This window comes from Sinocyclocheilus anshuiensis, unplaced genomic scaffold, assembly GCF_001515605.1.
Source record: "Sinocyclocheilus anshuiensis isolate Anshui unplaced genomic scaffold, SAMN03320099.WGS_v1.1 scaffold527, whole genome shotgun sequence".
Lineage (NCBI taxonomy): Eukaryota > Metazoa > Chordata > Actinopteri > Cypriniformes > Cyprinidae > Sinocyclocheilus > Sinocyclocheilus anshuiensis.
Window position 1 is genome coordinate 478,624 of NW_015548227.1, and position 13,532 is coordinate 492,155.

The window sequence follows — 13,532 nt, forward strand, 5'->3', positions numbered from 1 at the left end:
TGAATCATTCAAAATAAGATTAGGAATAATAAATGAATCAATACACTGTAAAAAAAAATATATATATTTTTTCAAAGTTGTAAATAAAACTAAAATTTACTGGAGTATAAAATACTACAGTCTACTTCAAAATTGTGTTTACTGTAATTCAATGTGTTACTTGATGTTTCTTTGTCATTAGTTATAAAATTTACTAGCAATTTTCGAGTGAAAAATGTTTCAAAGTAAATCCTGCTCCATTTGTATTATTATTTTTATTTATTTTAAGTGTAGAGTCAATTTGAATTTCATGTTGACTTTAAATCATTAGATCTGTCTGGATGGGCTGCTAAGTTTAAACAGAAATATAAAAAAGTTTGTTATGTGACAATAGATTTAAATATTGAAGAAAAAAACATATTATTTTATTATTATTTTATATCATTATTTCTATTACTAAAGGCAGAGAAAGGAATATCCCCGCACTTTTAAACTGGCTCATCATCATTTATGAAAAAAAAAAAAAAATGAAAAAAAGCTGACGAGTCATTAGTCAAACACACTTTATGCGCCTGTGTGTGTGGGTGTGTGTGTACATGTGGGTTTATTTATGACGTTTAGGAACTTACAAATCCGGTTTCACGTGTGAGCACTTCAGACTCTGCATAGACGCAGCTCACTAGAGAAGATCTGATCGTTATTCTCAGCATCTGTCAGAGAAGCGTGTGTGTGTGAAGACAGACGTGTCGTGGAGGATGAAGCTGCTCTATGGACTGATCCTGGCTGTGGCTGTCCTAGCTCTGGCTGCAGGACACAGTGTGGAATCTGGATGTCAGGACTTTGACATCAGTCGGGAAAATGTGTGCTGCACAAAGTGTAAACCAGGTGAGTTTTGAAAAGGAATGATTAGCTTTGGGATAAAATGATTGCGAAAAGAAAATGGATAAATATTTACTTTTTGCTTTTATTTTTGCTTGATGTAGAAGATTCATGTTTTTATAGTAAGGATTGTGATTGTGGGTAGGAATAATTTTATACAAATTTTGGAAAGAAAAAATAATTAATTGAAATCATACTGATTTTTTATGAAAGAGGCCTTTGGTAAAAAAAAATATATATATATATATATCGGTATTGATTTGAAGTAAAAAAAACTGAAAAGAAAAAAGTATGAATGCATGGTAAAAAGAGATGGAAAAACAAAAGAAGAGAGGAAAAACAACACCTGGTACCATGGTATTCTTAGAGAGTATGATGTAAAATGTAATATTTTTATTAAGATTTAAAAAAAATGTTTTATGTAAAGAGAGATGCCTAGGTTTTGTCTCAATGGAAATAATGATGATTTAATTACTTTAATACTATTAATAACAATGTGTTATAAAGCAACACCAAAAAATAAATGTAAATAACAAATGGAAACCAGACGACAATTTCCACTTATTTCTGTCATGCATACTTGAATGTAGGCTATTTTATATTTTCATGAGACGCTCAGATGTAAGAATTGAATACATAGTTACTGATTTGTGATGTAGAAAGTGTTTTGAAATGACTAAACCGCCAAACTGGACACAGAATTACTGTGATAAATGATAATATTGATGGCAGTGTGTTATCAAGCAACACCGCTCGAGTCAATGTAAATAGAGGTCACAGTATTTAGTCTGCATTTAAATACACATGAAGACTGTGATATAAAGTGTCTCAGTTTCCCCTCATGATAAAGTGTGATCACGTGATAAAAACCACATCTGAAGGCCTCATTCATCCTCAAGATGCATGTCAAGGTTTATTTTCGATTTGATTATCGAGATGCATAATCTTCACCATAAGGAAACTTCATCAGATGTAGGATATGTTCAAAAGTCCACTTGTGAAGATGTTATTAACTTGTTATTTTAATTACGTTAATTAAATGATTTTTTCCTACTACAAATAAGCATAATCAAAAACAAACTATAAATTTCAAATTCTTGAGTCACTCATGCCACTCATTAATTTATTAGTTGACTAGAAACGGTGCCTAATATTAAATATTCCTCATCCATTTATATCTCAATGTTTTATTGTTTATTTATTTATTTATTTGAATACTAAATCTTTATTCATTTCCAGATGTTCAACGTGTATGTGTGTGTTTGTTGCAGGAAACCATATTGTGTCTACCTGTGGTTCAGATCCAAACACTTTATGTACTCCCTGTGAAAAAGGCACCTTTACCACCGGCACAAACGAGTGGATGTGTAAGATCTGTGAGCAGTGTAGTTCAGGTACAGCATTTAATTAATATAGTTTTTCTTTTTAACTGATGTTCAGCCCGTACTCACATCCAAGATGTCCGATACTGCCGCATGTCCATGTGTCCTGCGCATCACCATACAAATGCCAAAAGAGCCCTTTACTGACAAATTCCGATTATTTTCCCAAAATCCCCAGTATGCTTAGAGGTGTGGGTGGATCTTATGGAAAGGGCTTTATCAGGTTGCAGTTTACCTGTCGAGAAGAAACCTTCCATCAAATTCCTCCTTCCTGTAAAAATACTGGCAGTGTTTAACCTGTTGTCTGTCTCTGTGTATTTTAGCAAGTCTTCGAACTTTGCTTGAACACGAGTTTCTTTTACCTAGGTATTTGTATTCCTCCAATAGCAAGAGTGCAAGAGTCTGGGGCGTGGCTTCTGTAGCAGGCTGTTAACCAGTGTGGTAAAAGAAACTTGTGTTCAAGCAAAGTTTGAAGACTTGCCAAAATACACAGAGACAGACAACAGGTTAAACACTGCCAGTGTTAAACTTCATATATATATATATATATATATATATATATATACATACATACAGTATAAATGCCACAATTCTCACAACTTTTTAACTTGACTTGCAACGCTGAGAAGAAAAGTCTGCTGAATTGCACGATATAATTCTTATTAACTATATAATATAAACTATATAATTCTTAATAATCTCAGAATTCTTAGAACAAAAAAAAAAAATCAGAATTGCGAGATGTAAAATCACAGTTGCAAGGGGGAAAAAAATCTATCTTCTTTTCGCCATGGAATAAAAAAGGCCACTGCGACTTTAAAATCACATTTGTAACTTTTTCTTGCAATTATGAATTTATATCTTACAATTCGGATTGCTAGGATCATAATTGCTAGTTAAAAAGTCAGAATTGTGAGATGTAAAGTCATAATTTTGAGAAAAACGTCACAATTGTGAGATTAAAAAGTCGCAATTACCATTTCTCTTAATTGATTTATTTTTATTCTGAAAACAAGCTTCCATAGTTAATAGACTGTCCCAAAAATTGAACATTTTATCTTCATGACATACATCTGTGGATGATTTTCAGTTTGAACAGCCACGGATTCAGAGTGAGGCGTTTGGTTCTGTGCTGATCATGTCAAGTGTAAACAGATAGGATTCAGATTTGTAAACTGGAGCAGTGCTGTGAATGTAGCTGCTTGTGTTTTGATGAAGTCTCGCTCCTCTCCTCTGCTCCAGATAAAATGCGGGTGAAGGTGAATTGCACCGCCAGCAGTAACACAGTTTGTGAGTGTATACCGGGATATCGATGTGCAAATGACAAATGCCTTCGCTGCATTAAAGAGTCTGGTAATGGACAGCAGCCCAATTCAACAAGTGAGTCTGGACAGAGATAACCAATCAGTCTATTTATATTAATAACTAATATGAATCTGACTGCAAGATCTTTCTTCTTTGAAGATACCAAACCAACAGTGTCGCCAGCACGTGACGCAGAAAGCAGTAAGTATGACAGAAATAAATAGCAGAGAAATATGTGGGCATAATAAGGACCACGTGTTCAAACTGACTTCACTGATAACACTGGTCCCTGACAACACAGAAGGATTCTGAACACCCTGAACGGGTCTTTCTTTCAAAATTCATATGGATTATTGAAAGTGTACCTACATTTTTTTCATGAATTTGACTTGTTAATAACTAATATGAATCTGACTGCAAGATCTTTCTTCTTTTAAGATACCAAACCAAAAGTGTTGCCAGGAAGTGACACAGAAAGCAGTAAGTATGACCGAAATAAATCGCAAAGTGGGCATAATAACGACCACATGTTCAAACTGACCTCACGGATAACACTGGGCCTTGACAACACAGAAGGATTCTGAACACCCTGAACGGGTCTTTCGTTCAAAATTCATATGGATTATTTAAAGTGTACCTACATTTTTCATGAATTTGTTATAATTTGTTAAAAAACGATTATTATTCATTCACTTTTGCTGAGCAGTTGCATGACCTAAGATATTACTTTTTAAGAGGATAAGAGGTTGCCTTTTAACAGATGTAAAACCATACATTTGGTTTCCATTAGCATCTTTAAAGGGCATTTCAAGTGACTGACTCGTTGCTCTTTGCTACAGAGATCACTGCTGCTATTCTCATCATCTTCGCGCTCATCTGCTTAGTGATACCTGTTGCTACAATCCTCTTCCTGGAGTGGAGAAGAAGAAAGGCCACTCATAAACCCCATATTGAAAAGGAAACTCTTGCAGGTAAAGATATTTGTGTTTTCTTCAGTTATTCAGCATATAGGTTTCCTAACACAACCATGATTTTCTGCGTGTCTTTTGCTCAGCAGGAGGACAGACTCAAGCGTCTCTTCTTGATGAGCCCAGTTTCTGTTTTCCTCAGCAGGAACGCGGCGGCAGCAGCAATCAGAGTTCGACAGCCTCGCTAGTCTCACATTATATCGGCCCTTTGGAAGCATGAACTTGTGTTGTGTAGCAAGCTGAACATAAATGAGCATTCATTTGTAGTTATATGCATAATGTCTATGTAATGTATAATTTATTTTCTGTATTCTACTGGAATCCTGTCATTAATACTGTATTCATGATGTTTGTGATTTTTGTTGCCATTAAAGCAGCTGAAGTATATTTAAGATGTTGTTGAATGTTTTCATATTACGCCCATGCTCTGAAAAAATACATTTTGTACTTAAAATTGTTTACCACTCAGAATCAAACCTTGCTCAAAATTTACTCAGATGACTTTTATAATGAAAACATCCAAGATGTTAACACGTCGTACAAAAAAAAGAAAAAAAATTCTCAAATATGAGACCTTTAAACTTAATACAAGATCAGTTGTCCACTTGTCGTTTAAGAAAAGGGGTGTTCATGCTCAAAATGTGCTCAGATGACTTTTATTACGAAAACGTATTACAAAAAAAAAAAAAAAATCCTCAAATATGAGACCTTTAAACTCAGTATGAGTTCAGTAGCTCTTTAGCCTTTCAAAACAGAGAAACATTCATTGCTCAGGATGTGCCCAGATGACTTTTATTATGAAAGCGCAGGCCTATAAGATGTTAACACGTATTACAAAAGAGAAAAAAAAAAATCTTAAAAAATGAGACCTTCAACCGTCATACAAGCTCAGTTGCCTTTTGCCATTTAAGAAAAGAGGACAAGACAAGAGGCATTCATGCTCAAAATGTGCTCTGATGACTTTTATGATGAAAAGATGTTAACATAATACGAAAAAGAAATCCTCAAATATGAGATCTGCAAACTCAGTATGAGTTCAGTAGCTCTTTAGCCTTTCAAAACAGAAACATTCATTGCTCAGGATGTGCCCAGATTACTTTTATTATGAAAGCGCAGGCCTATAAGATGTTAACACATATTACAAAAGAGAAAAAAAAAAATCTTAAAAAACTGAGACCTTCAACCGTCATACAAGCTCAGTTGCCTTTTGCCATTTAAGAAAAGAGGAAAAGAAAAGAGGCATTCATGCTCAAAATGTGCTCTGATGACTTTTATTATGAAAAGATGTTAACATAATACGAAAAAGAAATCCTCAAATATGAGATCTGCAAACTCAGTATGAGTTCAGTAGCTCTTTAGCCTTTCTGAAAAGAGAGGCGTTCATGCAGCTGATGTCATCACTGTGCTACACATGCACAAAAGGTTACAGTGTGTGTGGGGGGTGCAGAGACCTCTGCACTGAAATTCTGTGGGCTGTCAGGATGTGACCGTGTTTGATATTTTATTTCAACACCATCAGAATTCCCCTGCATAGCATTAATTCAAATCTACCGAATTTCCAACTGCAAAAACCCTGAATCTTCACATTCTGGGAAAAGACTTTCTCAGGGTCTTTTCTGACCTCTGACCTTCAGATGAATGCTTCCCAATAATATCAGTAAACACAGATTTGCGGTTCTTTTTTAAGAACTGAAAATGAGGAACACACATTTCCAAAACAAATGCGCACTTGGAAAATGCTGAAATAAGGTGATTGTGCGGCACAACACAAAGATAGCAGAAATAAGGCATTATACAAACATAAAAAATACAAGATATATGGTGTCTTCTCCTTCAATTAACTTTTTTTTTTTTTTTTAAGTTTTTTTTAAACATTTTGGTTAAAGATGTTATTAAATGACTAAACAAATACCTGAAGATGAAAAAAATCTTTAATACAGGCATTTAAAGGCAGGGTAGGTTATTTGGTTCAAACATTTTTTTTTATTATGCTGGTTGAAAGTCCCTTCACATCCCAATAGCAATCACTAAAAGTTAAGTTAAGTTAAAGTTCACCCAAAAATGAAGATTCTGTCATTAATTACTCACCATCATGACGCTCCACACCCGTAAGGCCTTTGTTCATCTTCTTTCATTTTTGGGTTAACTAACCCTTTAAGTGCTCTAAATGTACTTATGTATTTATATCGTCTGCGGAAGGTTTAGGACCATAAAGTGTTCATCCAATAATTTCCCTCAGTCCAAGGGCTACAATAGGCTGTTCTAGCTGCCTGTCAACCGATGTATTTGCAAACCTCTGCTCACCCTGTTCGCGCAGACATGATACGTCATCAGCGCGTTCCATTACACTATTGCAGACCGAGTGAGAATGGAAGGCATTTTTATTGTAATATGTTTTCTCACCGGTGAATGAGACATGAGGTAATCTGACCCTCCACCAACGCCGTCTCTCATCGTGTCGCTGGTTAGCCTCTGGTCTGCCTGTGCTTTTGGAGGAGGCGTGGCTTTGGAGAGTGATTTGCAGGGAGGGTGGGATCTTATGCTTTCAAAGCTAGCTTGCTATTGCTAGTCTCTTGAAATCGCCTACCCTGCCTTTAACCAAAACCCCACTGACGACGGACCATGGAACCATGAATGCTAAAATTCGAACTCATTTCTGAGCTTTGGCCTACAAAAAATACATAACCCCTTCAGCACTCTGTGCTAGTGTTTGTTATGCAGGTGTACAATTAGCAACAGAGATTAAAAAATGACCATGTTGTACACACCTGTCACTGCAAACATTTGCAAAACAGGTTTTTAATCACCATATGAAGAGTTCATTTGCAAAAACCGATAAACGCCACTTTAAAAAAAAAGAGCTGATTGCCGTGCATTATTCTCCACATATAGCGCAATCTGAACCCTAAACACGTTTAGTCAAAAAAGCCGGTTCTGCCCACTTTCAAGGCATCGCGAGTTCACGTTTTACTGCAGAAGCCGTTTTATTTGAACAGAAGCCGATAAGTCCATTTTAGCGAATCAGCGCACTGTAATATTTAAAAAAAAAACATACTTTCAATTAACTTTAATTTTGTAAAAAGTGATTATTACTTAATCAAAACAACCCAACTGCAGTTTGATTGAAATTACTTGGAATGCGCAATAAAAAAAAAACGTGATTTCTGAAAATAGAAATTAGAGAGTTATCAATGAACTCTTCATATAATGAAGTAACTTTGACTCAATGTATTTTAGTGTTTATCATTAATTATGTACATCTCCCTTGGTGCCATCATGTTGTGTGATGTCCTTCAATTGGATTATACAATACTTGTTTAGACACTCAAAAGACAACACCAAGTTAGTCACATGTTCACTGTTGCTTACAGTTCTCTTTCTTGTCTTTGGCTTTGTGACGTCCTGCTTTGTCGCTCTGCCGTTTAGTTGGCGGTATGAAGGTGGGTTCTGGTAAATAGTCATAAAAGATACTGTGCGGGTTACGAGGGGCCAAACATAGACCTGCTGAAAAAACAGGAAATGGCTGCTGATGTGGCACAAATACAGTTATTGAACTTTCCTATTATATAACAGTGTGCTCATACCTGACGGGGGGCTGGTGGAAATTTGGCTCTCGCGCTTTCTAGCCTTGAACGTTGGGTCCAGTTCCTCTGCAATATTGTGTATGTGTTGGTTTCGACTGAAAAGAGACAAAGTGCAAAGATACAGTGAGTGTTAAAAGGCGTTCTTGAGAAATGGCACGTTGTGTGAATGTGTGATAAAGAACGTGTGACTCACAGCGCAGTGCATGTGCATGATGGGCTTGCAAGATGGTTCTCGATGGTGTAGTCTTCCTCTTCCACAGGTGAATGCAGTCCGTCTGAGTTCAGCCTCTCTCGCAACATCTGAAGAGCCTGAAATTGAAGACCACATGGCCCAAACGGTGAAACAAAATCACAAAATGTCCATTTACACCAAAAGAGAAATGTGAAACAAAATGCTAATTAAATGTCTTTCCACATCAACTAAGTGGAAAAGGTTAAACAATTAGCAAAGCCCATTTACAAAATGTAATCAAAAATTTAAAAAGGTAATTGTGACTTTTTATCTTACAATTGAGATTTTTTTTCTCACAATACTAAGCAAAAAGCCAGAATTGTGAGATATAAATTCAGAATTGCACAATTCAGACTTTTCTTCTCAGAATTACAAGATGTTAATTTGCAATTGTGAGTTTATAACTTGTTATTCCAAGACAAACTTTCAATTCTGAGCAAAAAGTCAGAATTGCAAGATATGAAGTCAATTAAATAAATTTTTTATCCTGTGGCGAATATAAGCTTCCAAAAAAAAAAGCCATATAATACAGAAACTTATATTGGAAATGTTTATGCATTTACATGTTTTACTTTGCAGAACTCTTCTATAAAAGCAATAAGATGCTTGAGGTTATCAGGAAAATCATCTTGTGCTGTAATCATATTTTTATGTTGTGTTTTCATTAAATGAATGCGGTTCATTCAGACCTTCCTGGTTGTGGTGTTTCCTTCATCTCTTGGTTCAGCAGGTCTGGTCTGGATCTCTAGGTCTTGTGGTCTGTTTTCGACTCTTCTCTGATGGCGCTGCATGTAGTGGGCGATCTCCTGATTAGCATCGATGTACAGCAGAGTTACAGAGATTTGGGGCGACATCACAGCTGATATTTACTTAGACGTTTGAGAATCAAGAAGTAGTAGTTTAAACCTTTGATGTTTAATGTTATAATCGCCATTACAAGAAAATATAGAGCTGTATATTACAACTGTTATCAATCTGTTTATCAGTCCAGTTATCCTGATGATGTTTTTACCTCATCTTGTGCTACTTGGGCCGCAATGAAGTCCACCTCTGACTCAGTGCTCTGAGGAAATTGCTGAACAAAAAGGCATGATTTTTAAAGTTTTTTAAGTTGAAGTTTCTCATCTAATATTTATTTATGAAGGTTTTTTATTTCAATTAACAATATTTTAATAGTTTTGGCCAACAATAACAACACTGGTATATTAGAGGACTGCATTTACATTCAATTTTAGATTTTAATTTCAAATGAAATTTCCTTCAGATACTGTCAAATTCAAAGACTGAGGCAAACCCAAACCTGAAGCCACCAATGCACCAATGCAAAGACACTCACAATCTCTAAAAACAAAGTAATACAGGTACCAAAGCCTGCACAAACCTGAAGGTATAGATCAAAAAACGAACCCAAAACTGGTCCGAAATCAAGCTGGATTCGAGTAGCAGACATCAAGTGTCTGTGTAAGCAAATAAAATGCATTCAATATAATGTACCTCTCTGTGAGGCAGCATATCCTCTTCCTCCTGAAGTCTATGGGCCAGCTCAGTGTCCTGAAGCACCTGCTCCCAGATTCCCAAGCCTGACAGAAAGAGATCAAAACGTGCCGCAGTTGTGCAACGTGATGCATGCTTTCAAGCATTTAAAAAAAAAAATAAATAAAAATAAATTACCATCACAGAGTGGAGAAACACAGTCATTGTCATTGTAACCAGCGGCAGCCCTCTGCCGTCTCATCTCCATTTCTTCTTCTTCCTGTAGCTGTTTAGCGATTTCCTGTTCAGAAACCAATTTACACACATTCAATAATAAAACCGACTGAAGCATGTTGTGTTTTAACAGTCCAGTATAACCATATCTGGAAAGATCGACAAAAAACATACAACACGTCCATAATGTGACATATTTCCACATGAAACAGGATATTCAGTCTGAAACGCGTGAGCTGGGACTTCTGGGATTCATTCATTGGGAATTGATTGGATTGTGAAAAGTTAATAAGAAGGCTTGGTGGCATCAGCTGAAAAGGAAAGCTGTTACTTTTTGCATTTATTTCTTTAACGTTCACAGATCGTTCACAATACAACCAAGAACATATATTATTTAGTAATACTGTACATTGATTTCTATGAAAGCTAGTTTCTTCCACGGGATAAAAAATTAATTTTTATCTCACAATTCAGACTTTGCTCCTCAGAATTGTGAGTTTACATCTTGCAATTCTAAGTTTATACCTGACAGTTTTGACTTTTTTCCCTCAGAATTGCAAGAATATCTGCACTGTGAGATAAAGAGTTGCAATTATCTTTTTTATTTTTTATCCCATGGTGGAAACAAGCTTCATAAAAATCATTACTGAAACTGAAAAGTCATTCTGACTTTCCTTCTCAGAATTATGAGTTTGGATCAATTGGATCAAGTTTATATCTCACAATTCAGATAATTGTATTTTTTTTGCTATATATATATATATATATATATATATATATATATATATGAGCAATAAACACAATGATATTGCACAATGATATTGCATTTATACAACAGTTTGATGGCACAAGTGTGTAAATAAAAAAGAGACAACAATAAAGTGATGAGATTTTGCCCTCAGCCAAAACAATTTGCTCTGGAACAAAAAAATCGATTAATAAGACCAAAGACTGCCCGTTAGATTTATCCAAAACAAATGTGGAACTCACATCTCCAGAAAAGTTGAAGCTTTATATCTTAGTTTAAATCTTAGCAATATCTTAATTAACAAACCTCATATTTGAAGTCTAAACAAGTACATTCTCGCCTAAAACGCTCTTAAAACTACATTCAGTGACACAAAAACAATATTATTTATAACATTATAGTGGATAAAAGTGGATTAAAGTTCGGTTATCACTAGAATATCACAACGCTGGAAAAGGCTTTCAGCCAATCAGATTCAAGGACCAGAAAGAACTGTTGTGTGTATGTGTATATATATATACAGTATATATATATAAAGAACTGTTGTGTGTGTGTATATATATATATATATATATATATATATATATTTTTTTTTACACACACATAAGAAAATAAAGGGAAAACAATAATAATGTAATTTTTATAATTTACAAATAATAAAAATATTATTTATAAATAATACAATATCATATTACAATTTATATAGACTTTTAGCTGTACTGCACAATTGACAGGCCTGCAGTGGCTTAACAATGGCCAAACTGAATATATGACTAATGCATCAGAATGGAGAAAAGTGATATTCAAAGTATGACCTTAGTTTAGACACACACACACACACACACACACACACACACACACACACATATATCTTGGTCTGAGTTTAAGATCACACAGCAGAGGAGTTAAAGTGGGCCGTGAAACTTCCATCACGAAGTCACTCGAACAAAAGCTCATCTTACAGCATGAAAAACCAGGCTGACACCCACCAGAGGAGCTGGAGGCCAGATGCGCGGAAAGTACAGCTCACACACAGACACACACCTACACACACACTATATGTGTGACGCCCACAGAGACGATTCTCAGGACACCTTGCCTGTGATCCTTCAGACCTCATGTACACACTGACATCACGGAATACAACCTCACAGCGCATTTGACATGAGCGCTAATGCATTTATTGTAACGCAGCAGCTCTGAGAATAACTGTCTGATCTAAGTGCTTGATCCTAACCAGCTTCCGCCAAAATACCACAGTAACCACAAGTAGAACTACTACTGTAATATCAAAATAAATTCATATCAGATCATTTAAGCAGCTTTCAGAATTTGTGAATTTGTCAACGTGAAATCTAAACTGGAGAAACATTAACTGTAGTATTTTGGCAAAAAAATATGATTATACAGGTCTGACATATAATGTGTCACAAATGCATTGTTGTCCTGGTTTTGTGGCCTTTTATGAATTAAATAGAATAGGAAATATTTTTTACACCAATGTCTTCAGCAACAGGAAATGGGTGGCTAAATATGGGTAATAAAGACAGGAAGTGAGTTCACACATTAAAAATGCAGACCATTGTAATTTTATGTTTTTGAAGTTAAGTTTAGTTTGAAGTTAATTTAAAGTGGTTTCCTTAACTAAAAAAAAAAAAAAAACAATAGACAAAAAGCACACACTATGAAGTATATACTTCCTTTGTCCACTAGAGGACAGTAATGTACACAATACTTTGTCACACTATTAAAAGGCCAGTTCATTCTGAAATATATATTCTGTCATCATTTACTCACCCTCCTGGGGTGTATAAACAACAAGGACAGAAAAAGTTTAGCATGCCAACAGAGCACCTTAAAAGTAGTCCATACTATTTATTCACTATATTCCAAGTCTTCTGATTACATTTGATAGGTTTGTGAGCCAAACAGAGTTTAGTTTTAACACAAATAAGGACAGAATTTTAATCTTTGGTTATCACTTCACGGTGTTTGCTGATGGTCTAGAGTCTAGACAAGTCAGGCCCTACCTTTGATCAACAAGATGTTTGGACGTTCACCAAAGGGGTTTTTTACCCACTGTAAAGCATGTACTGTATTTCTTACAAATAAACAGAAAATTCCCCATGGGAAAGTCAATGCAATTACTACACAAACATACACAACATCAGAGGATGCAGTTGTGTGGGCTCATGGGTATTCCAGTCTTGAAGCGGTTGAGTTTATTTGGGCAAAATGTTTTGAACCTGAGGGTTTACACACCGGTGAGGAGTTAAAGCACGGTTAGTTAAGCCACAGCAATCAACGTGCCCTCAGCAGCATGGTGAGGCATTTCTCATTGTGCGGCACTGTGGTGAAAGAGTTTCCATTCTGGTGGCTGACCGGCTCACCCTCAGTGACACAGACCGGAAGAGCTCAAGCAGGAATGTGTGTGTCCAATCATAATCATACTCCAACACGCACATAAAGAGAAAAATGAGTTCCTCACTTTGCCATTCAAACAAATCGAACACAAATAGTATATGCATATAAATGCATATAAACACGCATATATAAACAGATACATAAACATATACATAAACAAACACACACACACATTACATTTTCTATTCTTATTAATGTTTTCATTAATTCTTTAGTCAATTTTAAGTTTTGATTTTAATCTTGACTTTCATATGTCTGATTACATATATAGAACATATATAATTTATATGTATATATAATATTAATTTATTGGTTTATATATAT

At 35.3% G+C, this 13,532-nt stretch overlaps 2 protein-coding genes across 5 annotated transcripts in view; one reads left to right on the forward strand and one right to left on the reverse strand.

Moving 5' to 3' along the window:
• Window positions 1-369: 369 nt before the first annotated feature.
• LOC107654436 (tumor necrosis factor receptor superfamily member 23-like) lies at window positions 370-4,900 on the forward strand. Of its 3 annotated transcripts, none has more exons than XM_016441487.1 (7): window positions 370-864; window positions 2,130-2,252; window positions 3,483-3,620; window positions 3,705-3,746; window positions 3,984-4,025; window positions 4,385-4,516; window positions 4,600-4,900. In XM_016441487.1, the coding sequence occupies exons 1-7, from the start codon at window positions 735-737 to the stop codon at window positions 4,731-4,733; spliced, it is 741 nt and encodes a 246-aa protein (XP_016296973.1). In that variant the 5' UTR covers window positions 370-734; the 3' UTR covers window positions 4,734-4,900. The 3 variants fall into 3 exon arrangements, with proteins under 3 accessions (XP_016296973.1, XP_016296974.1, XP_016296975.1); XM_016441488.1 differs by having other exon boundaries at window positions 4,603-4,900; XM_016441489.1 differs by lacking the exon at window positions 3,984-4,025.
• A 2,808-nt stretch (window positions 4,901-7,708) lies between these two features.
• The window catches only part of LOC107654434 (coiled-coil domain-containing protein 50-like), a 21,447-nt gene continuing 15,623 nt past the window's right edge, over window positions 7,709-13,532 (reverse strand). The window contains exons 6-12 of one of the 2 annotated variants that reach the window (XM_016441486.1): window positions 10,001-10,103; window positions 9,824-9,909; window positions 9,342-9,404; window positions 9,019-9,135; window positions 8,291-8,406; window positions 8,098-8,192; window positions 7,709-8,014 (exon numbers count right to left, since the gene is read on the reverse strand). In XM_016441486.1, coding sequence (XP_016296972.1) covers window positions 7,869-8,014; window positions 8,098-8,192; window positions 8,291-8,406; window positions 9,019-9,135; window positions 9,342-9,404; window positions 9,824-9,909; window positions 10,001-10,103 — 726 coding nt within the window. In that variant the 3' untranslated portion in view covers window positions 7,709-7,868. Of the gene's footprint in view, window positions 8,018-8,097; window positions 8,193-8,290; window positions 8,407-9,018; window positions 9,136-9,341; window positions 9,405-9,823; window positions 9,910-10,000; window positions 10,104-13,532 lie in introns of both variants that reach the window. The other variant, XM_016441484.1, reaches the window with a different exon arrangement.

Bases quoted from the DNA above. Each gene is read 5' to 3' on its own strand.
- LOC107654436 (XM_016441487.1), top strand. From the start codon at position 735: ATGAAGCTGCTCTATGGACTGATCCTGGCTGTGGCTGTCCTAGCTCTG. The intron at 2,253-3,482 runs GTACAGCATTTA...CCTCTGCTCCAG, and splicing joins CTGTGAGCAGTGTAGTTCAG to ATAAAATGCGGGTGAAGGTG. The intron at 4,026-4,384 runs GTAAGTATGACC...TCTTTGCTACAG, and splicing joins AGGAAGTGACACAGAAAGCA to AGATCACTGCTGCTATTCTC.